General features: G+C 42.8%; 1 protein-coding gene across 4 annotated transcripts in view; it reads left to right on the forward strand.

Annotated features, from left to right (window-relative positions):
• The first annotated feature begins 597 nt into the window (after positions 1 to 597).
• Positions 598 to 26,307, forward strand: part of CRIM1 (cysteine rich transmembrane BMP regulator 1) — a 199,270-nt gene continuing 173,560 nt past the window's right edge. For 2 of the 4 annotated variants that reach the window (XM_009183985.4, XM_009183986.4), the window contains exon 1: positions 598 to 1,448. In XM_009183985.4, coding sequence (XP_009182249.1) covers positions 1,118 to 1,448 — 331 coding nt within the window. In that variant the 5' untranslated portion in view covers positions 598 to 1,117. The remainder of the gene's footprint in view (positions 1,449 to 26,307) is intronic. The other 2 variants (XM_003908494.5, XM_009183984.4) reach the window with 1 other exon arrangement.

Below are 26,307 nucleotides of genomic sequence, written 5' to 3' on the forward strand. Positions count from 1 at the left end.
ATAATATCTTTTACAAAGTCTATTCCCAGCTCGAGTGGAAGATGGATTCTCATCCAGTGTGCGGAGGTTCCATGTCTTTGCTTCCCTTTCCCGGGGTTCGATCCGGCAGATACCCTCCCGAGGCTGCAGCCATCGCCCCGGCCCCGAGCTTCTGGGGTCCCCGCCACTCTTCGAACTCCAATCTGGCCCCGAAGGTGCAGGCGCCTCGCCCTCCTGGCTCCCAGGCCGGCCGCCGCGGCCACGGTGCCAGCGAGCGCCCGGGACACCGCGACTCTCGCTGCTTGCTGGGTGCGCCCCAACCCTTCCGCAGCGCGCCCGCGGTGCCGGGGCCAGAGGCGCGGCTCGGTGGCAGGGCCGGTTCGGTGCGCTGGGCTCGGGGAGGAGGAGACCGAGAGGAGGAGGAGGCGTGTGAGGGAGGAAGGGCCCGGCCGCCCGAGAGGGGGAGGGGGAGGGGGAGGGGGCCGGCCGGGCCGGGGAGGGGGGGGGGGGGCAGCCAATGAGGGGGGGGGGGGGGAGGGCGGGGGGGGGAGGTAGGATGGGGGAGGGCGCAGCCCGAGCGGCGGAGGCTCCAGCCATAAACAAGCGCCCGGAGGAGCGGCGCAGGAGTGAGGCGAGCTGGGCGCGCAGAGCGGACGCCGCGGATCTAGTGCTGCGCCACCGCGCCCACTCGGCAGCTCGGAGGCGGGGACCGGCCCGGAGGCTGCGCCGCTGCTGGGCCGGCCGACTCGGAGGAGGAGAGGGAGGAGGCGCCGCCAGCCCGGGCTGGAGCCGAGCGCAGCAGCCACCGCCGCCGCCGCGCCAGAAGTTTGGGTTGAACCGGAGCTGCCGGGAGGAAACTTTTCTTTTTTCCCCCCTCCCTCCCGGGAGGAGGAGGAGGAGGAGGGGAAGCCGCCGCTGCCGCCGGCGCCAACGCTAGTGGGCTCGGGGTCGGCGCGGCCCGCAGAAGGGGCGGGGGCCTCGCCCCGCGAGGGGAGGCGCGCCCCGGGGGCCCCGAGAGGGGCGGTGAGGACCGCGGGCTGCCGGTGCGGCGGCGGCGGCGCGTGTGCCCCGCGGAGGGGAGGGCGCCCGCCCCGCTCCCGGCCCGGCTGCGAGGAGGCGGCGGCGGCGGCGCAGGAGGATGTACTTGGTGGCGGGGGGCAGGGGGTTGGCCGGCTGCGGGCACCTCCTGGTCTCGCTGCTGGGGCTGCTGCTGCTGCTGGCGCGCTCCGGCACCCGGGCGCTGGTCTGCCTGCCCTGTGACGAGTCGAAGTGCGAGGAGCCCAGGAACTGCCCGGGGAGCATCGTGCAGGGCGTCTGCGGCTGCTGCTACACGTGCGCCAGCCAGAGGAACGAGAGCTGCGGCGGCACCTTCGGGATTTACGGAACCTGCGACCGGGGGCTGCGCTGTGTCATCCGCCCCCCGCTCAATGGCGACTCCCTTACCGAGTACGAAGCGGGCGTCTGCGAAGGTACGGCCGCCCGCTGCGGGCCCCCTCCCACCTGGCCCGCGCCGCCCCCTCGGCGCTGCTTGCGCCGAACAAAGTTTGGCCGAGACTTTCTGGAGGAAAGAGGGCTCCGCGGGAGGAGGGGCGGCCGCCGCCCCCGGGAGAGTGCCCCCGCGGCCCTGCGTTCCCTCTCCCTGCTCACCCCGACGCTTAGGCAGTCGCGGGCGAGGTTGGGTATGGTGGGTGGGGGCGAGCGAGTGGAGGATCGCTCCTGTCCCCGCACTGACGCCCACACGTGTGGCCGTTCCAGCTGGGACTGGGTGGCCCGGCCTTGCACCCCGAGGTGGGGGCTCCGCGCGCGGGGGACACTGCGGATTCTGCCGCGCGCGAGCCCCTCGGGGAGCCCGTCCCTACCGCCCTCCCCGCACTGGCGCAGTGTGGCACCGTGAGCTGCACACCGGCCGCGAAAGTCCGTTTTCTGTTGGCGGAGGAGACGTGTCTCCAGCTCGCACTCCCCGAGTGACTCTTTTATTATTTTTTCCTTGAGGTCTTTCTTCACCCCCTTCCTCCTCCTCCGCGCATAAATCAGTTTCAGCCTCGGAATATGTCAGCCCAGGGGAAGTTACACACGGTGGTTACTCATTTATTTGCCCATTGAAAACGGTCAAAGGCTTTCTCTCCTGAAAGGAAAAAGGGGGTGGGGGTTGCACCTGGGAGTGAAAAGTTCTTGCTATTAGTGGCTGCTTTTTAATAGCAGATATCCGCGTGTTTCCTATCGTGTTGCCGGTTCCTCCTTTTTGTTTGTTTGACAGCGGGGATTGTTCTGCTGGCTTCTCCAGCACACATTGTGCTCCGCGGTGTTGAGATTGACGGAGGGAGAAAGAGATTAGATTAGTGGAGTCTTTCTCGTTGGGAAGCCAATGTTAGTGCATGTTGGCCTTAATCTCTGCCCGCTTGCTTCGGCCTTAAGGGTGCCTGGTGTGGTTTGGGGTCTAGAGGGAGGCAGTGAGTTATTTTGATGTGGCTAACGGGGGCAGGGTTCGGTGAGCATCAGTTAAAAGTGGGATCCCTGCTCGGGCTGACGTTGGGCTGACGATGCTGTTCCGGGGGCATCCTGGCGAGTGAGCAGAGCGCACGCAGCAGCCTCGTTTCTGGGGAGGCGGCGAGGAGGGACCGGCGCCCTCTGCCCGGCGTGCCTTCCTCACTGCTCACAGTCAGCACAGTCCAGGGAACGGTTTATTCTGAAGCATCTGTGTGTGTGTGTGTGTGTTTAGTATGCTGGGATACTGAAAAAGGAAGGGACAGCCTTAAGGATAAAAATGGATCTATTAAAAGGCTACAGTGCTGTGATTCTCTCTCAATACACACAGACATACACATAAGTACTTATTTATACCTGTCTAGTTTTAGAGTTTGGGCAGTTCAGGAAAATAGGGGAGGCCTTTCTGGTTTGGAAGCTAGTGGGCAGTGATGAGTGAAGGGAACTCTTCTCAGAGGGGAGGGACTTGCTTTGCTGCACACATAAGACATTGGGTTAGAAGAGTTCGTTTGCCTGAAGTACAAAAAAGCCTCTCACCTGTTATTGTCCCCTTTTATAGCTTGTTTTTATGCCTTACCTCAGGAAAAATGGCCGAGATTAACTTCTGATATCATTTTATGTGTTTTGACTTTGGGAATTCTGAATGACCTAGACTAAAAGATGCATCTTTGAACCCTGCCATTTGAAGTGTATAACTTAATCCAGCCTCTCGTAAATCTGAAAAGAACAAGCAACATGAAACACAGTTAAATGCAGTGGAAACTGCTGTGCTCCGAGAAGGACTTCTGCAGGTTCTGAAGATTCTAACCCTTGTTTTGTTTCTTCTTAGTCTGTTTCTGGTGAAGGAAATGCTCAGGGAACATTTACAGTAATCGAGTGTTTTGGCAGCAATATCCCATGTCACAGTATAGAGTTATTTTGGCAGTTTGGTGAGCCTTTCATTCCTCTGAAATGATGTGATCCCTCATAGCTTCCTTTTTTCTGGTAACACCCTGTGTGCTTGGTATTCGCTTTGAAATGCTTGGAAGGGTTTGTTGACATGATTATATCTCAATTAGTTTCTCTAGAAACACTTTTTATTTTGCAGGCCTGTTTTCAACTATCAGTATTGTGTGTCCAGGGCACTTCATTTAAAAAAAAAAAAAATACTGAAAACAGCAGTCAACTTGCATTCTAAATCTGTGAAACCAAAGTAAGGACAGTGTTACCTGGCATGATATAATGGTTGGATTTAGACAAATATTTTCAGTCGTGTGTTCAAAATTTCAATGTTTTCACTTAACGGCAAGATTTATGGAAAGCATGGGATAAGTGATACCCCAACCTCCCCCCCACCGCCATTTTTTGAGAAAGAATTAGAGGAGTCTTTAGATGTCAGCAGTTACCTAGAAGGTATTGATTATCTCTTGTTTTTCTGTGAGTTTACAAGAAATTTCTGAATGGCCAGTGTTTCCCTCAGTTTCCATTTTTATTCAGAAATTCACGTGGTGAAGCATGGTTATCATAACTAACATGAATAGGAATCAATACATTTTATTCATGTTAAAGTCTCTTTTGCTGCAATTTTTGCACTAAAATGACCCCTACTGGTTGTATCTGTTAATGAAAACTCTTGAAAACTTCTTATTTAATTGGCTACATTGTAAAAACATATTGCATGGTATAGAAATATTATCATGACTAATCTCCCTGCTTTCAATGACATAATTTAAATACAAATTATATTCTCTGTTAGCCAGCTTGCAGTAATTTTTAGCTGTGTTTACTCTCATACTGGTTTTGTAGGGGAAAGAAATTCCGTTTTTAACTGCAGTTCACAAAATGAGTTAGATAAATCATGGGCAGAAATGAGCGCCTTTCAGCTTGTGGCTCACTGCCTTAGGTTTTTAAGGCATGCTGGCCCAGTTGGCTCTCAGTAAAAGTACATTGAATAAATGGAAGAACAATCCTATCCATAGAAAGAATGCTGAAGGAAAAAAAATATTTTCTGAATAATTAAATAATGTGATGAGTTGTGTCCTGTGCACCATGTGAGATGTACACTTGGATTTCTTTTCAGCATTGTTTAGATTGTTATTAAATAAATTCTGATTTAATTATTCCTTTTGTGATGGGGGCTGGGAGTGGTAAGTGCATTTGAAAAATTGAGCGTGGAGCCTGATACCTAAAAGTTTTTTCTCTACTTTCTCTCAGTCTAGAGAGTGCTTTTTGGGACTTGGGAGGATGCAGGTCTCTTTCCTCTTTCCATTCATCTGCTGAGATCTCCTGTTGCTCTTTGCAGCATCCTAACTGGCCTGTTTTCTTGGCCATACTGCCTGCCTCCAGGAAAATCACCTAGAAGCCAGAGAAACAAGCGTGGATCCTGAACCCCGGAGAAGGAAATCTGGATGGAAAACATCTTTGGAGGATTGAAGGCAGAGTTTTGAAAAATTAACTAAGTGAGATTTTCTAGAAAGAAGGTTTTGATTGGACAGTGAGATTTATATTTTGAGCTAAGGGGCTGAGAGCCATTTCTTCTCCCATGTGTAATAGCACTTTATGCTTCTGTAAGGAGTGATGCAAGGTGGAGAGCATGACCAACTTCTCTGGGCAGTTAAAGGGCAGATGGTGATTTGTTTTGGCAGTTTGTACGGACAGAGTGATTAGGAACCAAGTGGAGACTGCTTGAGTCCCATTGTTCCGAGGACTCTGTTGTATTAGATTCAGGTGATAGCTATATCAGATAAGCACCAGCTTTTTTCCTGGTGAGTATTTACTGAGTAGCTTCATCTTTTGGAACTTAGCATTCCATGTTTTTCGCCACTGCTGTCTAAAAACGACCTCTTTCAGAATGTAATCCTTTTATTTCCCCCAGGAATTTTAACGTTTCCTTTTACCCATTTTTCATTGGACAGTGTGTAGAGAACTAAGTATATGTAGTGGGGTACTTACAGCAAAAAACAGAATTTTGTTTCCTGAAACTTGCCATGCAAAGTTTCTTTGCTTATCCCTGGACGACAGTCAGTGAAGATGATGGCTGCTTGGAAGAAAATGTGTGCAGGATCTGCTCCAGAGAGCAGGCTGCAGGAGGCCAGATAATGAACCCAAACATTTCGTTCTGCACAAGCCACGTGGAAACCGCTCTCACCACTCTGTAGTAAGTAGGGCTTGAAGTTAAGAGTCCACGAATTTTAATTTACAAATTAAGTAACAGGAGAGGGGGGCAAAATATCAGCTTCTATAGTTAGAAAAATTAAGCTCTTGGATTTGTTTTCGAATAATGGGTTTCATTTTTCCTCTCGGAAGTCCTTAGGTAGGGAGGGAGCCCTTAGATCCCAGAGAGAAACAAGCAGAGAGCCTATAACATTATGTTAACAGGGAATGGGAAGAGAAACCAACGAAGTAAACAAGGAAATAATTAGTTCCTCTCAAAAGTAAATATTGACAAAACATGGAGAGACCAGCTATTCACTGCACTTAAATAAATGACAGGACTCAGTGACCTTCACTTTGATTGCCAGGCTTATAGAATCTTCACTGTTACCAAGGAGTCCTGTCACATAAAACACTTGGCAAAGGGCACATGGATTGCATATTATCAGAATGGCAAAAATAGCAAGTCTGAAGATAGTTGTTGACATTCACACATATTGAACATTGACCAGGAAAATCTCCAAGATGTTGGCGGTAGGGTTGTAAGCAGTCAGATTAATGTATGAAGAAAACTGAACAGTCCTTAATCTGTGTGGGCATTACATCCATTTGTAGGATGTATTTGGTGACTTGGTACAGGTTTCTATGTTTTGTGTGGCTTGTTGAAGATGCGATGACCTGGATGAATGAGTGAACAGCTGGGTGAGGCAGGGGACGGCATTATGAAGTTGGGGGATGTATTATAGATGAAACAGATGACCCTAAGGAGGTAACGAGGGGGTGGACTAAAGAATGACAAATGGGAGAAGGGAAAATATTGAATTCATCTTAGGGCAACTATATCATCCTTTGAAGAATAATCCAAAACACATTCCAGACATTAATTGTGAAATTCCTGAAAAATGTGGGTGTGCTTAACATCTCCCAGGCTATGGTGCAAGCAGAGATGATAGTGTTGCTTTACCCTGTAAATACAAGAGGGTGGGAGGTGGTAAAATGAGTGGAAGGGAAATATGTTTAGTGAAGCAGGTTCCTGTAACACTGTGTTCCATATGGCACGTTTGGTATCAGGATTTTGGAGACGCCCCAGTAAAGCTCATTTAATTATTTGAGGGAGAAACAGTAGACTAGCCGAGCATGCATGAATAACACATTGAAAGCTTTCCTTCTCAGAGGTCTAATTCTGCAAAGCTGCATTTTCAAAGATCTGACTTGCCTTTGCATGGAAATCAGCCGCTCATTCATTGGTCTTCTATGCTGTACAAGGCCTTCTGCTGGGGTGAAGGGGAAACTGGGGAGCCCAGGGACCTCTCAGACGTATCCTTTGCTCTGTACGCTCTTAAGATAAGAAAGACAGCAAGACTGCAAAAAGTCTATATAATAATGTAAATTCAAGCCAAGTAAAAGTGATCTTGCAAGTCTGTGTATGATTAATTGGCTAGTGAAATATATGGATAAAATTAGTTGTAGGAATCAGAGCATCTGAAGTGATCTCTTCAGGCTCTGGTGGCAAAGCAGAAAAGGGGAATTTGAATTTGAACTAGGTTTAGAAGTATGAGTAGTAGCCCTTTGTTTTGGCGGGGGAGGTGATCCTGCCCATTATCCTTAGAGCCTGTGCAATTTGTCTCAGAGTGTTTCTCAACATCTAAGAATGAAGCTGCATTCTTAATGCTTTAGTAGCTGTGCTTCAAAATAGCAAGTTTCCTTTTGAGAGTGATTTTTCTCTTTGTTCTAGCTTGTTTCACTAGTTGGATAAGTGTGGGCAGTAAACTGGGAGGTGTCCCTTTATCAGCACCTCTCAGCTTCACCCACCCTGCTGCTTGCCCTGGGCAGTAGCCTGGTCATATCTTTGAAAACCTCTGTTTACTCAAGACCTCCTAAGTCAAGACACAGGAATGGTTGAATATACCTCTATGTGAGAATACCCTCAAGGTAAACACTAAACTCTCAGGTGTTTTATCTTGGGCCCACATGAAAAAAATAAATGTTTTTAAAGAACCTATTTTCCTTTGTTGTAAAGTGAACAGGTATCAATTCCTTACCTCCCTCCTCCAGCCCCAGTTAATTCCCCATGTGAAAATACTCATATACTGACAGAAAAGTGTAATGTTCAGGAACTTGGGGCCGGCTGGCTGTGGTGGCTCATGCCTGTAATCCCAGCACTTTGGAGGGCTGAGGCAGGTGGATCACCTGAGGTCAGGAGTTCAAGACCAGGCTGGCCAACATGGTGAAACCCTGTCTCTACTAAGAATACAAAAAAATTAGCTGGGCGTGATGATGGGCCCCTGTAATCCCAGCTACTGGGGAGGCTGAGGTGGGAGAATTGCTTGAACCCAGGAGGCGGAGGCTGCAGTGAGCTGAAATCGCACCACTGCACTCCAGCCTGGGCAACAAAGCGAGACCCTTTCTCAAAATAAATAATTTTTTAAAAAGTAGAACTTGGGGTTTGGGACGGTAGAGCAAGATGAAGATTAGATCCCTGAATAGACCAATAGAAACAAATTGAGGCAACAATTATTAGCCACCACCAACCAAAAAGTCCAGGACAGATGGATTCACAGCTGAATTCTACCAGGAGGAATTTCAAGGAGTTGGTACCATTCCTTCTGAAACTATTCAATCAATAGAAAAGGAATCCTCCTAACTCATTTTATGAGGCCAGCATCATCCTGATACAAAATAGCAGAGATACAACAAAAGAGAATTTTTAGACCAATATCCCTGATGAACATGATGCAAAAATCCTCAATAAAATACTGGCAAAACCCAGTTCAACAACGCATCAAAAGCTTATCCACCGCTGATCAAGTGGGCTTCATCCATGGGATGCAAGGCTGGTTCAACGTCGCAAATCAATAAACATAATCCAGCATATAAATACGTCAAAGACAAGAACCACATGGTTATCTCAATAGATGCAGAAAAAGGCTTTGACAAATTCCAGCAGCCCTTCGTACTTCAAAAGCAGCTCAATAAATTCGAGCATTGATGCGATACCTCCAAAATAATAAGAGCTATTTATGACCAAACCCACAGCCAATATCATACTGGATGGGCAAGAAAACTGGAAAATTCCCTTTGAAAAACTGGCACCAAGACAGGGATGCCTCTCACCTCCTATTCAACATAGTGTTGGAAGTTCTGAAGCTAGGGCAATTAGGCAAGAGAAAAGAAATCAGAAATTCAGTTAGGAAAGAAGAAGTCAAATTGTCCCTGTTTGCAGATGACATGATTGTATATTTAGAAAACCCATTGTCTCAGCCCAAAATCTCCTTAAGCTGATAAGCAACTTCAGCAAGATGCTCAGGATACAAAATTGTGTGCAAAATCACAAGCATTCTTGCCTGTGCTTTCAGACAAACAGAGAGCCAAATCGTGAATGAACTGCATTCTGGTGGCTTCAAAGAGAATCAAATACCTAGGAATCCAACACCAAGGGATGTAAGGACCTCTTCAAGGAGAACTACAATCCCTACTCCTAGGAAACTCAAGAGACACAAACAAATGGAAGAACATGCTCATGGATAGGGAAGAATCAATATCGTGAAAATGGCCATACTGCCCAAGGCAATTTATAGATTCAATGCCATCCCCATCAAGCATACCAATTACTTTCTTCACAGAATTGGAAAAAACTGCTTTAAAGTTCATATATGGAACCAAAAGAGCCCGCATCTCCAAGACAATCCTAAGTCAAAAGAACAAAGCTGGAGCATCAGCTACCTGACTTCAAACTATACTACAAGACTACAGTAACAAAAACAGCGTAGACACTGGTACCAAAACAGAGATATAGACCAATGGAACAGAACAAGAGTCCATGAAATAATACCACACATCTACAGCCATCTGATTTTTGACAAACCTGAGAAAAAACAAATAGGAAAAAGGATTCCCTATTTAATAATAAGATTGCTGGGAAAATTGGCTAGCATAAGTAGAAAGCTGAAACTGGATCCTTTCCTTACTCCTTATACGAAAATTAATTCAAGATGGATTAGAACTTAAATGTTAGACCTAATACCATAAAAATCCTAGAGGAAAACCTAGGTAGTACCATTTCAGGACATAGGCATGGAGGCAAAGACTTCATGTCTATAAAACACACCAAAAAGCAATGGCAAGCAAAAGCCAAAAGATTGACAAATGGGATCTCATTAAACTAAAGAGCTTCTGCACAGCAAAGAAACTACCATCAAGTGAACAGGGCAACCTACAGAATGGGAGAAAAATTTTTTACAATCTCTCATCTAATAAGGCTAATATCCAGAACCTACAAAGAACTCAAACAAATTTACAAGAAAAAAACAAACAAACTATCAAAAGTGGGCAAGGATATGAATAGACATTTCTCAAAAAGAAGACATTCATACAGCCCAACAAACACATGAAAAAATGCTCATGTCACTGGCCCGTCAGAGAGAAATGCAAATCAAAACCACAATGAGATACCATCTCACCAGTTAGAATGGCGATCATTAAAAAGTCAGGAAACAACAAGTGCTGGAGAGGATGTGGAGAAATAGGAACACTTTTACACTGTTGGTGGGATTGTAAACTAGTTCAACCATTATGGAAAACAGTATGGCGATTCCTCAAGGATCTAGAACTTCGTCTTACTATATGACCAACCATCCCATTACTGGGGATATACCCAAAGGATTATAAATCATGCTGCTCTAAAGACACATGCATTATGTTTATTGCAGCACTATTCCTGTCCTCAAAGACTTGGAATCAACCCAAATGTCCATCAGTGACAGATTGGATTAAGAAAATGTGCTTTATATACACCATGGAATACTATACGGCCATAAAAGGATGGTTGTGTCCTTTGTAGGGACATGGATGCAGCATGGAATCCATCATTGCTTAGCAAACTATCACAGAACAGAAAAACCAAACACCGCGTATTCTCACTCGCAGGGGTGGGAACTTCAAAGACAAAGAGGAGATCACTTGGACCGGGAGAACATCACACGGGGGCCTATCGCCGAGGAAGAGGATCGGGAGGATTGCATTGGGAGTTATACCTGATGTAAATGACGAGTTGATAGGTGCAACACCAACAGGGCACAAGAATAATACATATCATGAAAACAAACCTGCGATTATGCTATGTACCCTACAACTTACAGTATAATAATAATAAATAAATTAAAAAAGTAGAACTTGGTTTCTGGGGTCAAATCTGCATTCTGCTTCTGTGTGTCTCAGTTTTCTCATCTGTGTAGTCAGGGTAATAATAGGGTTGCTAGGACTCAATGCATCCCTAAGAAGCAGTTAAAAGAATGACTGACACGTGGAACATGCTTCCTAACAAGGCTCCTAACCAGTATAAGTGAAACAATTTTACGTGGGTTCAGTCTCTTGTTCTACTTGATCCTCATCTACCTCAGTCATTAATCGTAAGCAGTTAAGGAGGTTGGGCTCTTAGAAAGAGAGCAAATTGTTACTGAATTCAGCAGTTGTCACTGTCCCAGCCCCCACCCCCATGAGTATTTTTTTATACCTTGTCTAAATAATTTCTACAAAGTTTGTATGTTTTGAGTAATGCTTTAGGTCAGATACTATTTTGCATTGATTTGTAGGAATTATAAATGTAACCATTTGTCTGGGAGCAAATAATTAAAAATATTTACTTTGGGGAGGAGGTAGAGGACCTAGATGTACTATAATCAGCAATGGGCACTTTGCTTCACATTATATTCTGGGAGGAAATTTTGCTTCTAGCTCCTGAGTGTGCACCCTGATGACCACTGCAGGATTTGGCCTGGCTTGAGCAAAGAAACAGCTTGTACTGACACAGCTTGACACCATGGGGGCTGTGGTTCCAACCTGCTGCTGCAGTTGGTATAAACGAGGCAAAACCAGAGGTCAGAGGATTATCCATTCCTCTGTTCTTTTTCTAGCTCTACCTGTTTTCCAGCCATTCTTCTGCCTGCAAGTATTTACTGAGCATCAGCTATGGGTCTTGTCGCTGTGCTATACAGTAGTGACACCACTTGTATAAGCCAGTTTTCCTGTTAGTTGTCGGGACCTCCTAGGTTTGCTATGGGGATTAAATGAGATAAAACTGTGCTTCTAAAATTTTAGTGTGCACACAAATCACCTGGGTATTTAAAAATGCAAGTTCTGATTAAGTTAGTCTAGGGTGATGCCTGTGATTCTACATTTCTAACAAATTCCTGGCTGATGCCAGTGTCGCTGGTGCCAGGACCACACTTTAAGTAGAAAAAAGCTAGTACCTATGTATACAGCATGTATCACAGAGTATGGCATATTAAAAGACCTGATAAATGTTACCTGCTATTATAGTCATTATTTTTCAGCCAAAATAAGATATGGGCCTTGTTTTCACACAGGCCATGGTCTGATGGTAAATTGGAAAAACAGACAATTCATTACAATCCAGTTCAGTAAGCCATGAGATACGGAAGTGTCAAGCATGTCAAGAGCAAGTAAGAGGAACTGTCACCCAAATCTGACTACCAGGAAAAGTTTAGTGGAGGATGCAGCAACAATAAAGACCTGGGGGTCTCCTCTCCTCCCTCCTTTTTCCTGCACTTCTTGTGCAGGATGTTTTAGGAAAAAGAAAATAGGGCTTGGGGCTAGGCAAACCTGCGTTGAAATCTTAACTCTGTTATTTTTTTGATTGTGAGGTCAGCTTGTTTAGTTTCTCTGAGCTTCAGTTTCCTTGTCTGTGAAACTGGAATATTAATAGCTTTCTGTTAGGTAAATATTGTAGTGAGGATTAGAGATTTATATATATGATTACATAGATGTGTATATAAGATTATATATGTGTGTATGTATAGTGTGTGTGTATACACTAGTTTCTGGTACCCGATAGATTTTTAAAAATAATATTAATTTTAATTTCCATTCTATTTTCTGTCCTTTCTCATTTTCCCCTTTGTTAGATTTCTCTGTAAGTTTAAAAATTTACTTTGTGGACACACATCTCTTCAAAGGGGTGGGGATTTCAAGGGGGAATTCAAATGTCAGATGTTTGTCAAAGAGAAAAGAACCGTGAAGTACTGAGAACAGGGGGCTGGGAGTACAGGGCCTGCGGACCAAGGAAGCATGCATTGGTTTGATCCCGTGCAACTACAATTCCCAGCACCTTTGGCATTTCAGCAGAATGTGAACACTTGCTTGATTTTGTGCTTTGAGCCCCTACATCCAAAGAGCTATTTCAAATTAATATTTATTCTAAAAATGGCCTTTTTCATATATATATACTTTAAGTTCTAGGGTACATGTGCATAACGTGCAGATTTGTTAAATATGTATACTTGTGCCATGTTGGTGTGCTGCACCCATCAACTCGTCATTTACATCAGGTATAACTCCCAATGCAATCCCTCCCCCCTCCCCCGTCCTCATAATAGGCCCCAGTGTGTGATGTTCCCCTTCCCGAGTCCAATGGCATATGGTTTTATAACAGTGAATTAAATTTCATTTTATTGTTAGAAATTTCTGAGGATTTCTGGACATTACTGGAGACGTTGGAGACCCCAAGGATATAGCCAGGCCAGGTTGATAGATCTCACTGAGGTTACGGAAGGAAACAGCAGCTAGTGTAGCCGGTTCAGAGACCACTGTGGGCTTGGGAATGAGCAGGAGAGGGTGTGAGGGCCAGAGGCCATCTGTGTTGCTTTTCTCTCTCCCAGTCATTCTAGCCATCTTTGATGTGCGCTAATACTTCAGGTTGGCTGTGGATTTGCACTGTCTCTAGGAAGTCTTTGTGATATAGTATAGTGTGGGGTAGGGCGAACACCTAGAATCAAATAATGTTACTATATCTTTAGTTCTTAGTGTAGGTATGGTCCCATTTTAGGAGAACAGAACTATGTATTCTTTTTTTTTTTTTTTTTTTTTTGAGACAGAGTCTCACTCTGTCGCCAGGCTGGAGTGCAGTGGCGCGATCTCGGCTGACTGCAACCTCTGACTCCCTGGTTCAAGCGATTCTCCTGCCTCAGCCTCCTGAGTAGCTGGGATTACAGGCATGTGCCACCATGCCAAACTACTTTATGTATTTTTAGTAGAGACGAGGTTTCACTATGTTGGCCAGGATGGTCTCCTGACCTTGTGATCTGCCCACCTCGGCCTCCCAAAGTGGGATTACAGGCGTGAGCCACCGCACCTGGCTCAGAACTACATTTCCTTAACTGTGACTCTTTCCTTTGTGACTGAAAATAAGTATCATTTTTATCCAGTAAATGTTGGCTGAGAATTCGTAAGGTATATGCTTTAAATTGGCTTTTGTAGAACAAGGAGAGAGAACTTGATGAAGAGAAAAATCCTTGGAATCAGTGGTTTATGACTTTTTTTTTTTTTCCTTTTTGATGACTGAACCTTATTATCGCATAGTAGAAATTGGATTTTCTTCCAGAAACTTCTTTAGTACCTCTCATTTGTAGCACTTTTATCAAGAATGCTAGTATTTAGGCATGTAACCTACAAACAAAATGAGAAAGACGTCAGAATAACACCATAATTCAGACTATCCTGAGAACATTTATCTTCTGAATATTTTAAGAAAGAAAATTAAGTGTTAATTATATTGTATGGTGTTGTCATTTTATACTTCAAGTTCCTGAGAAGAGAATTTGAACAGTTTGCTATTTGGAAATTTTAGCAACCAGCTACCTTGCCTGTGGAACTAAAGTTTAAAAAAAAGGAGAGGGAGTAGATGGTGGTCCATAGGCTGTAACTAGAAACTTTGCCTGTCTTATTTAGCATTTCAAAACAAAAACCATAAACAAACATCTCAGATTCAAAACGGAAAGGAATTTCTGGCAGGGCAGAATGAAACCTGAGACTGCAGAGTCCCAGTCTACAAGAGGTAACTTATTTAGCTTCTTATCCAAAGGCCACAGCAAAACGTTTCACAGCTGTGATTAAACAAAAGGCATCTTTTGTTGGAGAATTGTGATACTTCTTTTTAAGACTGCAAAAGACCTGCCAAAATAAGGCAAAGCTACCTTGAGGATGTTTGACCTGAACTAGACTTTATGAAGTAGTTGGACCACTTCGGGCCTTATGGTGTGAGGAATGTGGGATGCATAGGCTTGGACCCCTCTGTGTGTGTGTGTTTATAAGTGAGTAGAGATAGAATATTCCATCATGTTATCAAATGCAGATCTTGAAAACCTTTTCTCACTTCCCATAGTTGGGAACTTTGCTTTTTCTGAAAAGTACGGGCTTTTACAGTCTGAGTGAGGAAAAGGGATGGATTTTAGACAGTTTTATCTCTGAAAGTCAAAGTAGAAGGATTTTTAAACAGTTGGAGACAGAATGGGTATACTGTGTGCTTTTCAGAACCACTGAGTTCCTATATTTCAGGCAGATTTTTAAGATTTACTACCACTACCTATCACATAAAAATGAAAGACCAAATAAATTTCTGTATTTTAATCAAGAGTGTGACTGTATTTGTGTATATCCTAGCTCATTTCAGAAAGGGTTTGAGGCTGCCCAGAAAGGTAAATATTACAGAATTCTTGTATGTGATAACATGATGGAGAAAAAAACAGCCTTGACTTTTGAATCCCCTTCATCCCTTAATAGCCCAGTGACTTAAATAAAACCCCTCAACTTCCCTTGGCATCACTTTGCCGTAATTTGTCAAAAGGGAATTAAATAGTTACCTACCTGAAGACAGGGGAACTGAATCAGATGATATCTTAAGGTCCTACTGGTCATAAGATCTATGTTTTTATGACCTAGAAGTGATAGACAGGAGTCAAGTATTACCTTGTGTTTGCAGAGCCAGGGAAGGAAAAAGTGGTAGTGTCTACATGACTGCCAGGTGCTGTAGACAGAAGGGCTTAGAGGAAAAGATCAAGAGTTCCTCCTTGGTTATGTTTATCAAGCAGCAGTGGAGACAGCAAAGCATAGTGTTGGGAAGTTAGTGACAGCTTTTAAATGCCTGAAGTCTTTTAAATCATATTCACTGTGGCCTAGTCTGGATTCAGGGTAGAATTCAAAACTCTCTTATGCCTTCGCTACCTTCCCTTTCTCCATTTTCTTATGTACCTCATTAATTATTAAGACTACGAGGTAGGTAGGTGACAGAGACTGCAAAGGGAGAAGCTAGGGGGAAGACAGGCAAAAACTTGCCCATATTCACATGTGCATTTCTGCCTCTGACACTAGGAGAGAGTTGAGTAATTGCTGTTCTTCCTAATACTGCAGGCAGCAGCCAAATTCTCCACATTCTTTTACCTTTGCTGCTGTTTTCACTTGCCAGGGAGTTTCCTTAAGGAGCAGACTGAATTTAAAGAAACATAGCAGTAATAGTGCATGAAAGGGGTGGGGGGGTCACTGGCCAAACGTGGCATGTTGGTGCCTCACGTTGGGAGGATGAAAGGATGATTCCTGCAGAGGGACATGCTGCACACTGCGCAAGCTCCCTCACCTCTGTGTACGGCTGAGCCACTGACCAGGAAGCTCTTTGCTTGTATGTGAGACAGCAAATATTCACTAAATATGTTTCAAGTACCAGCCAACTGCGAAGCTTGGAAAGTTGTCCAGAAACTTCACCCTTCCTTTGCATGTTGTCCAGCGGCAGGGCATTGAGCGAGGTTAGGTAGTATGAACCTGTGGCTCTAAAACTTAAAGTAATAGGCATTATTCGAAAGAATATGATGCCCAGCGGGGCTTCCAGTGTATATTAGCAATCAGCTTGCTTGCCTTGTGGTTATTACATTTTTTGCCAAGAGCAGCCTTTCAGAATGAGGTACTAGTTAATTCCCATTGGGCATTTATTCATTAATAAGTCTGCCGAATGTGAAATATTCCATTTGGGAGTATGTGATACGAGAAAACTCAGCGGCTAATTATTACGTAGCTCTCTTCCATGATTCTCACTTTCAGTGTAATTACCTAAACCACCAATTCCTAGCTATGTAAACTTACATACTTTTTAGTTTTCTATAGTGTTTTGCTTTTTTTTTTCACTCCAATCTGTGAAATTGTTAAAGGTTTACTAATACCTGAGTAAACATTTTATGTTACACTATGGCTTACTTTCTTTCCGTTTTAAAAAGATAGTATCAAAAGTTAGATCCCGTTCCAGATCTTCCCCATCTCTCTTCCAGGCTAGATTTCTGGGATGGGGTGGTGTTAATTTACTTAACCTGAGCTTTTGACCAAGCTAGGGTCTCCTTTACTCTTCTTTTGGTATGTAAATAGGTCTTTATTTGCTTTTCTTCCAGGTTGGTTGGTGCATATTAGCTTAAGAACTTTTAAACTTTTGCGGCAGTAATGAGAATCTGCATGCCAGGGTTCCAGCATTTCTCTACAAAGCAGCCCGTGAATGCATGTGTGTTTGCTGTAGTGAGGGGTCTATGTTAGAAGGTCAGTTCGAGACCCCACTTGCCCACACCTGTGTGCTGTGGTTCGGCCCTCCTCCTCTGGTGGATCCCTACCACAGCCCAGTGCCTGCTGGATCTCAAGTGTCCTGAAAGCCATTGGAAAGATGCTTTCCAGCAATCTTAACATTTGCCTCCATGTTCTTCCTAGCAAGGATGGGTGCACACAGCTTTCCAGCTACTGGTCAACCAGCCATTGGCAGAAGGTGCTGCAAGAGTCAATTCCTCTTTGAGGATCCCTTCCTATAACAGTGTCTGCACTAACCACAAAAAGTTCTGTAGAAATGTTTGCAGGGGGAGCTTTTGACCTGCAAACATTTCTTCAGAACTTTTTGCCATATAAGAACCTATGAAATGTTATATGTAATATAAGTCGGAAATGTTGCCATATAGGAACATTCGAGAAGATGATAAATGTGAGAAAAGTGATAAAAGTTTATACAACGAGGATCTGTACAAGGTTGTGGTAGATTTGCTGACCTAAAACGATGTACCCAGGGTAGTAAACTGTTTCTGTAGCATCAGCCACTGGGCCCCTGAGTGGGAATACTCTTTAAGAGACAGGAAGCTAATTCCTTCTTTGAATGTGTAGTTAACTTTGTGCCATTGGATGTAGGGTGTGCACGTGCATGTATATTTTTTCAGTTGCTGAAGGCACACACAACACAAAGAATACTGTGCATTGTATTATAGATGTGCTGGAAACAACGCCCCAGCTTGAAGCAAGTTGACTGTAGTATCTACTCTGTAGATCAGCAAACTGAAAATGACTTCTTAATAAAAGGCTGCACATTGTTTTACTTCTTGCATTTGAAAAAACAGTTCTAATTAAGATGCTTTGGGTTTTAAACTGCCTGTTAATTGGGATATCTGTAAGTAGGCAAGTAGAGCTTCTGAATATTGCTGACTTCTTTCTTGGTGATTGGGACAAAAGTGTTTTTTTTTTATTTTTGTTTTGTTTTGTTTTGTTTTGTTGTTGTTTTTTTAATAGTATGCCATCATATGATGAACAGTTTTGACCTTACGCAGAAACTTTAGATGTGACAGCAGAAGGAAACAGCAGAAATTTAGAGTGAGAAATGGAAGACCTCTGTAGGGAAATAAGTAAAATAAAAGAAGCTAGAGGTGTTTTTTGTTGGCAGTAGATGAAATTATTTTGAAACACTGCCCTGGGAAAAGGTGAGCCCTCAGCAACCAAGTTTATTGACTATCTATTCAGGAAATTGTATTAGATGCTTTGGAAAAAGAAAGGAAAAGAAAAGACTTTCTGCCCACTGAGGGCTGGAAAACTTGAGGGAGATAAAGTGTTTACATGCTTTAATAACATAAAGCATGTCCAAAAGAAATACATAATTACAGCTGTGTTTGGCACTGAAAATAATCCAGGTATTATATTTTTTAAATTGTGTGTGAATATGTAAGCGAATGCCCTTGAGTCAGAAATGCTTGGGCGATAATATTTCTTGAGAGAATGGAAAAGTAGATGGTATTAGGAGCTAGAAAGAGAGAGAAGGGATAAAGGATGACCACTAATTAAGAAGGAACAGTGAACTTTTTTTCTTTAGAGGGGACATATTTCAAATGCATAGTTATTCCACCTCTACTTCTTTTTTTTTTTTTTTTTTTCTTTTTTTGAGACGGAGTCTCACTCTGTCGCCCAGGCTGGAGTGCAGTGGCCAGATCTCAGCTCACTGCAAGCTCCAATCTTAGTATAATAAGCATTTAACTTCCCATAGGGCCTTAGTAGTCTGCATGTTATTACTAAAAGCCCACAGGTAAGGGAAAATTCGATCCCTAAAGACCTGACCATCTTGCTCCTAAAGTTTTAGGTTTTCCAACTTTGTTTCCAGTTTATCTTGGACAAAGACCCTTTGAGAGCTCAGAAAATTAGGAGATGTGGTCAACACATTCTTCTTAATATCTAGTGCAACCAAAGACTTGGTAAGGCCAGCAACTGGAAAATGGGCGTGGTGTCGGGTTTCAGACTCCCCCATAGTTGTCTTCACGTCCTTTAAAATGTGTTTGCATCCCTCAAGCCCTACCACTTTATGCTCTTTCCTTTGTGAAGCCTTCCTGCCCTGCCCAGGAAAAAGTAATGCCATCCCCCATCCCCCAGTGACCGTAAATAGCACTTTCTCCTTCCCCTGTTATAGCACTTTTCATACTGTGTTAGAGTTCACGTTTCTGTCTCTCTGCCTCATTGTGATCTATTTGAGTGCCAGGATTGTGTGTTATTCTAGCGCTTGGCACACAGGAAGAACTCAATGAGCATTTGTTGACTAAATCTAGAGTCAAGGTCATCCAAGATATTATACAAAAACTGTTTCATCGAATCGTTTGGTCTGCACTGTGGAAACTGAAACGAATGGCACTCCCCATTAAGAGAATCCCAGTGAGAAGCCGTAGCATTGCAGGTGGAAGCTCAAACTGGTTAACTTTGCTCATGCCCATCAGTCTTAGAATTTTTTGTTGTGTTTCCATGATGAGTTAGTTTCAGCTGTATTTTTTTGGTGAATATTTAAAGATAATTTTTATTTGTGTGGGCTTTTCTTCTTGTCAGTTTGTCATAAAGGTGTCATCTTTCATTCACTAAGCCCTCATCAGCTTGTAAGAATTTTCCTTGTGGGTGGTTGCTTGTAACCTTCTCTTGACTGCCAGGGATCTGATGTACTAAACAGTTGAAATACTGTGGTGATCAACTGCTTGTAAACAATAACTGATAAATTGGTTATAAATTACTTTATCAACACACTTCAGATGACCATATCATCATGACTTGGTGATAGCAAAATAGACTTCTGGATTCTCAGCAAATTTAGGATTGTGTCTTAATAAACATTTATGTTGATTAATCAGGAGGGTGTTTGCTTTAAGAAACATATATTGAATGTTCAATATGTGAGTGCCAAGTGCAGTATGATGCAACCTGTTTACTGCTTCAGGTGATCTTCAGATGTCCTAAGGAATTTTTAACTGCACAGCTTCTTTGGGGAAGGAAATCCTAAGCCAACAACTTGAGGGTGGAAGTGTGTGACTGTGAATAATTAAAATGCCTCACAATGGTTCGAGCAGGAATTCCATAGGAATGCACTTTAAGGCATTTAGGAAAGCAAAATTCCGTTTGGATTTACTCCAAACCCTATGACTTCAGAGACAGGAATTTTTGATGATTAGTGGCTGGAGCCCCAACTTGTTATTTAGTAATTCCACATTCAGTGTGGAATTGTTTTTTCTGTAGCACTAGTTATAAGTTCTTTGTTTGTTTTTCTAAAGGTTTTAAGGAGGTTTACAAATTAAGATGGAATAAGACATTAGAAACGTAAGGATACAGAGCAAATTAAAACCTTGATACATTTGGTGCTAAACTTTTCAACTGCTAAAGATAGTTTTGGCCAAGATAAAATATAGAGAGAGTCAGAGACACATGCAGAATTCTCTTGGATATAAGCTCAGGTACCTGTGCCATTTTATCACTTTAGTCAATGTGCCCATTTTCTTAGGGCAGGTTTAATTTTCTGCTGCAGCATGGCCTTTCAGCTTTCCCGAGTTTACAATGCTCATCTCATACCCCATGGAAATTGTTGATAATGTTAGTGTATGGTTGGTGGCTTTCCCAGTAGCCCACTTCAGATCCTTTTATTGATCATCACCAGTTACAAAAGTTTTAGGAAAGGGAAGGAGAGAAGCTGGAACTGATGGCTAAGTACAGTTAATAGCTGTAGAGCTCTGGTTGTCCATCATGAACAGTGGCAATGAACAGTGAAGATTTAAGCAGGGTTATTTTTTGAGGGTCTGCTGATTTTCCTATAACTCTTTAAAAATATTTTTAAAACTTTTATATGGCTTCATTACTATTGAAAGCTTAAAAATCTGTTCCTAGACTTTCCAGGCAGGTATGTTCTCTTTTGAGTGTTGCCTTCTCTAAGACTTTATCCGCAGCAGGAGTATTTGAGCCGATGGCAAATGCTGCCAAAATGAGACGCTTGTGTGTTTCTCAAAACTCGTGATCTCACAGTTAAATCGAGGGTGTAGGTAAAGGGCCCAGAACTGTTCTTGCTGGTGGAATAGCACACTTATCCTCAGACTTTAGTAGAGTAAATGAATAGAGGCTGAGGACTGGGGAACACTCTTGAAGGAGGGAGTGCCCATCAGCCTGTAAGCCAAAGTAAACAGTTCTTGTAACTGAAAAATAGACTTCCTGGAAGGAGAGAACCGGAGAAGTGGGTGTGAAGTGCAACCAGCAAGTACCGTTTTCAGTGATAGAGACAGCTGGGTTAACCTGAGTCCTGACAAGAACCTCTCAGAGCTATTTGGGGAAATCAGTTGCTTGAACCAGCCTTTGACTGGCCTGTCGTGCCTACAGCTGTACCTAAAGATGGCACTTGGGGAGAAAAGGTCGCGTTTGTGATAGAGAAAGCAAACCGATGGGGCGTTTTGAGAGGTAGAAATGAAGTCATCAGTGGCGGAGCCGGTAGACCAGCAGAATGGCCATATGGGAAGGTATCCCTGAGCCTGTATGTATGGAAATGCAGGCATCCTTCTCTGTCAGTCTTTTGTCACAGTGAGAAAATGTCATTACAGTGGACAGCTGTGCACACGTTGGAGATTATGTGATGTGTGCACATACTGGTGCATGTGCATCCATGTATACAACATGCACACCTGCAAAAAGGATGGCTCACAGGGTCATGTGCATGTCCTGATAGTCTATTATGTTCGTTCTTCTATGATAGGAGTATGTTTTCCTAACTGTAGCTGTTAGGTTCTGTTAATTCCAACAGGGAAAAAAAAAAAAATCTGCCTCTGGCCATCATTCGTTAATTTATATAGATTGGATACTTGTAGTCGGTCCCCTAAGTGGCTTACATAAAGCTGTGGGCATCTTTTCCTGTGTCTTCTCTTCTGCAGTTCCTAAGGTACTTACCAGGTTTATATTGCTGATGTCCTACCCATGCTATGTGTCAAGTAAAGGTAGACTATCAAAAAGTATCGATACAGATACTCCTTAGAAGTTTTCATGCCCAAAGATTCTCAGAGCTTAGTTGCATGAGGAAAGGGGTCTTGCCTTGTAAAAAGAGACAGAAACCCCTTATTAAAGGGGTCACTCAGAAAAAGGTATTATCTAAATTCCCTCTTGGTAGTTTTATTTCTTGAATGTATTCCCCATCACTAGCCATGTGTGCTGGAGCCAATTGTTGGACCCACGGCCATCCTTTAAAGAATACTATTCTAAAGGGAACATAACTTTACTAGACAGTTTGGGAAATAGAAGAAACAATGATCTAAAATGCTCTTGTTCCAAACACAAAAACTAGCTTCATGTTTTTATATGTAACCCTGCGTACTCTTACTCTATAGACATCCTTTTTCCCCCTACACATCTTGTGTCATGTTTTTTTTTTCCCCACCTAACATCTATCAAATACATTGTCCTATGTTGCTACGTTGTCTTCATTATTATGATTTGTCAAGTAATTGGGTTGTACTGACTGCAGTGTTACTCCTCATTTCCTTTCCCCTTTTCTTTTCCATACTACTTAAAAAGTAAGAAAGGAAAAAAAAATTCTGTCGAAGAGAAAATTCTTATGTAGTCGTAGTGGAATTTATTTTCCTGAGTGCCTGGGCGTGCTCCAGATAGCTGTGATTGTGTCATCTCTTTCTTACTAAGCATCTGACCACTCACTACCTGTGCATCTGATCCCTGTAGGCTCATGGCATGAGGGCTGTGGCTCTTGATGTTTTTGTTTGATGTACTTAGTGTCACCAGAACTGCGTTGACTCTAAGAGTATGGAAGCTTTGTAAAGTTAACTAACGATTTGTAGGTTTTGTGCAAATAGCCAGCTCTCTAGGTAGAGACATTTTAATTCTGTTGCCTTTTTTTTTTTTTTTTGGGTAGCATTATTATTGGAATGCAAATGTTTACTTAGTATGAAAAATGGATATAATTAACTAAGTTCTAAATGGGGACTAGATATTAACTTCAAAATGAATTTGTAACTTGTATCCTTTGCATATGCCATATGCTGTTGTTTCCAAGGATTAAAAGCAGTTTTCCACTTCCACCATCTTATAAATTAAAACCAGAGGCATAGATGTTATCCAGCAAGGCACCTACAAAATTTGAAAAAAACTCTCTGTCATTATCAGGATTAAGTTTGTTGAAATTCTATCAGGAAAATAGACTTTTTCTCGTATTATTGTTACTATTGACCCATATAATGCAACTCATACTGGTTTCATGTTCAGAAGGTATATAGCATCTGTTATAATATTTCAGATTAATTTCTGCAATCTTTGTTTAAAAATATAAATCCTCAAAACAAATGGTATAAACAGTATACAAAATTAAATCACCAGGCTTCAAATATATTTTATATAAACATTAAGTGCTCTTTGGATTAGCAAAAGGAAGACAGACATTTTGATTACCTCTTTAATACTCAATTTTTGTTTCTGAATTACAAATCTTTGAAGATATAATTAGTGTAGGATACATACCAATCAACATAGTCCAGAAAACACTGAACCTTGGAAAGAGTACCTATTTAGAGTACCTTAGTACTTTCTAAGCCACAGTATGTGGCTAAGTGATTAATAGGCACTATTACACTTTCATAAATACTTTTCAGACAAACATATTGACTTAAGGGAGCATACTTTGTACTGAAAAACTAATTCGAAGGTGAAATAACATCACATTTAACAGTTTAACCTTGTGTATTTGTAGAATTTTAATTAGATCATAGGATAATGACATTAGCTTAAGTCAGCAAGCATGTAAATTAAACATTTTGAAATTTAATATTTATGTTCTACAATAATAAGTATATGGCGCCTACCATAACCACCGCTACCAAAATACGTATGCTGAAATTGTGTCTCCGGGATAAATAAAGAGGTGTAAGGCAAGCTGACATCCATTAGAGAAAAGGTTTAGAAAGGGAGAGAGGGCCTGGACTTTCCTAAGCTTCACCCCAACATAGGGCCTACAGCTCCTATGGGAACCAATTTGTAAAACTTCAAGGTGGGAATCAATGGATTGTCTCCAGTATTATATAGTTCTTCTTTAATCAGTTGATCTTTCTTATCAACCAAAGCTTCAGGTGGTTTTTATTTTTATTTATTGCCAAAAGCTTCTTACCAATGTGATTATAAATGTTTAAATTCATTTATAATGAAATGGATTTGTATCTTCCTTGCTCTACAGTAGATAGTGAAGCCTCCGTGACCTGTGTAAGCTGCAGGTTGAGGCGAATGTTTAAACAGTAGGCGAGCGTTCATACAGTGTCCCTGGACTGCGTTTCCTTGCTTACAGAGCCTTGGAGCTGGGCCAACTCGCATGAGCGGGAGGAGGAGAGGCTCAGTTTTGAGAGCCCTGGGTTTATTTCTGGCTGTGGGGATATGAGAATGTGGGAGAAGGTGTAAATATGGTTTGAGGGAGGTCGTAGACTTGGAGGTTGTTGCCAGGGGTAAATGCTGGATGGATTTGTTTATGGATGGATTTGATTATAGCTGCTTCACACTTTTACCTCTGGAGTTGGTGTTTCCAAGGGATGATGCTCATTGTTTGGATCTCCTTTAGTGGGTATCTCAGAATTCTTTGCTGCACCAACCACAACGGTTCTCTTCCCTTTCTTTTGGTGTTTGTATTCAAATGCCTGACATCCTGACCTACTGTGAGGGATTTTTAAAATAACACCAAGCTTCTTGGGAAAAGACAGGTATGTAAATACTACAAGCGTGTAGCATTTAGGGGATGGAGTTGTGGGATTTTGGAATTTGTGACCCCCATGTGTCTGTGTATCACTCTCTCTAATGTAGAGAGACAGAGCAGCAGTTCCTCAGCCCTGTCTTTTGTCTCTTCGTGGGTTGGTCACTGATTTCCCCTTTCAGGGTCTGAATCCCTTTCCCTTGCCTCCCGCCATGTGGATTCCAGAAGGCCCACATGCAACAGCTGCCCTTGGTCAACCCCCAGCCCTGCACACAGGTGTTTTCTGCTGTTTGGAGCTCAGGGGCACTGTCTAGCCAGCTGATGACAGCTCACTGGTGGCACTAGTCTCACTCCAGTGCTGGCTCTGCCCCGTTGGCCCTGTTGCTTCCTCCTTGGAGGATAAGTCACCCCAGTCTTGGGGCATGTTACCCACCTGTATGGCTAGCACACATTGCATCCACTTGCCAAGGAGTGTTAGGCATACAGTCTCAAGAAAACTTTCCCAGTAGAAATGACTTCCTCTGAAATTTAGATGATAAATTCCATAGGGAGAAATCGTGTTTTATTAATGAGAGACAAAATTGTGTACTAGTGGGAGTTCAGGCTCAGAAGCCAGTGCATAGTCTAGCCTGGCGACTTGCATGGTGTGTTACCCTGGCCAACCGCTCCCCAACCTCTGTTCATGATTTCCATCTGTAAAATGGGAATAGCAATAGTATCCATCTATTTTGGGTGGTTATGAGGAATACTTAATTCATTCATGTAAAGCACCTGAATAGTGGCTTGTATACAGTAAGCATACAGTTAATGTACATTGTCATTGTATTTTTGTACCTCAACATCTAACATGATGGTTTATACATAGCACATACTCATTAATGCTTTGTTGAGTAAATGTAATATTCAGAAGGTGGGAAAGTGATTTCCTCTTCTCTTACCATAAACTAAGAGTAATATTTGGTTGAAATAAGGCATCATAGGCCTGAAGACATTTACTCCCTAGCTGCTGGCAGGGGAGTAGAATGTTCCAAATTCTATGTTGATAACTCGGTGCCTGTGATTTGTTAGTCATACCTAACAAACTCAGTCTCTCAGGTGTTTCAGTAATATTTACTGGCTCCCAAGGTAATTTTGAAAGGCCAAAGCCATCAGGTGATTTGTTTTCAATAAGCATTATTATTGGGATATTTCAGACTCCAACATGTGCAGTGGACATATTAACGAGAATTTACCCTTTCTAAACTTAGGGGCTTACTCTGCATTGCAACTTATGTTTGCTTTTAAGGCGATAGATGGATAGATAGATGCTCTATAATTGAATAGCCTACTGGGCTTCTGTGTAGTCTGTTCTAGCACAGCACTGTGTAAGTAGCAGGTGTTCAGTTAATGTATTTTAAATCAATGAGTAATTGATGGGATATTTTTCTTCACATTACATCACATTGAAGGTGTTCGTGAGGAAGTTTTGTTCATGATTTTCCTCCTAGGCAGGCGTCACCTGTTTCTCTCTAGCTGTGGGGTATTGAATTTGAGGCTGCTCTCAGCATTATTGCTCATCTCAAAGAGGAACAAATGGTCCCCCAAATGGTCCATATGCGACAGTAGGGGAAGGAGTGCCA

This window comes from Papio anubis, chromosome 14 (genome assembly GCF_008728515.1).
Source record: "Papio anubis isolate 15944 chromosome 14, Panubis1.0, whole genome shotgun sequence".
NCBI lineage: Eukaryota > Metazoa > Chordata > Mammalia > Primates > Cercopithecidae > Papio > Papio anubis.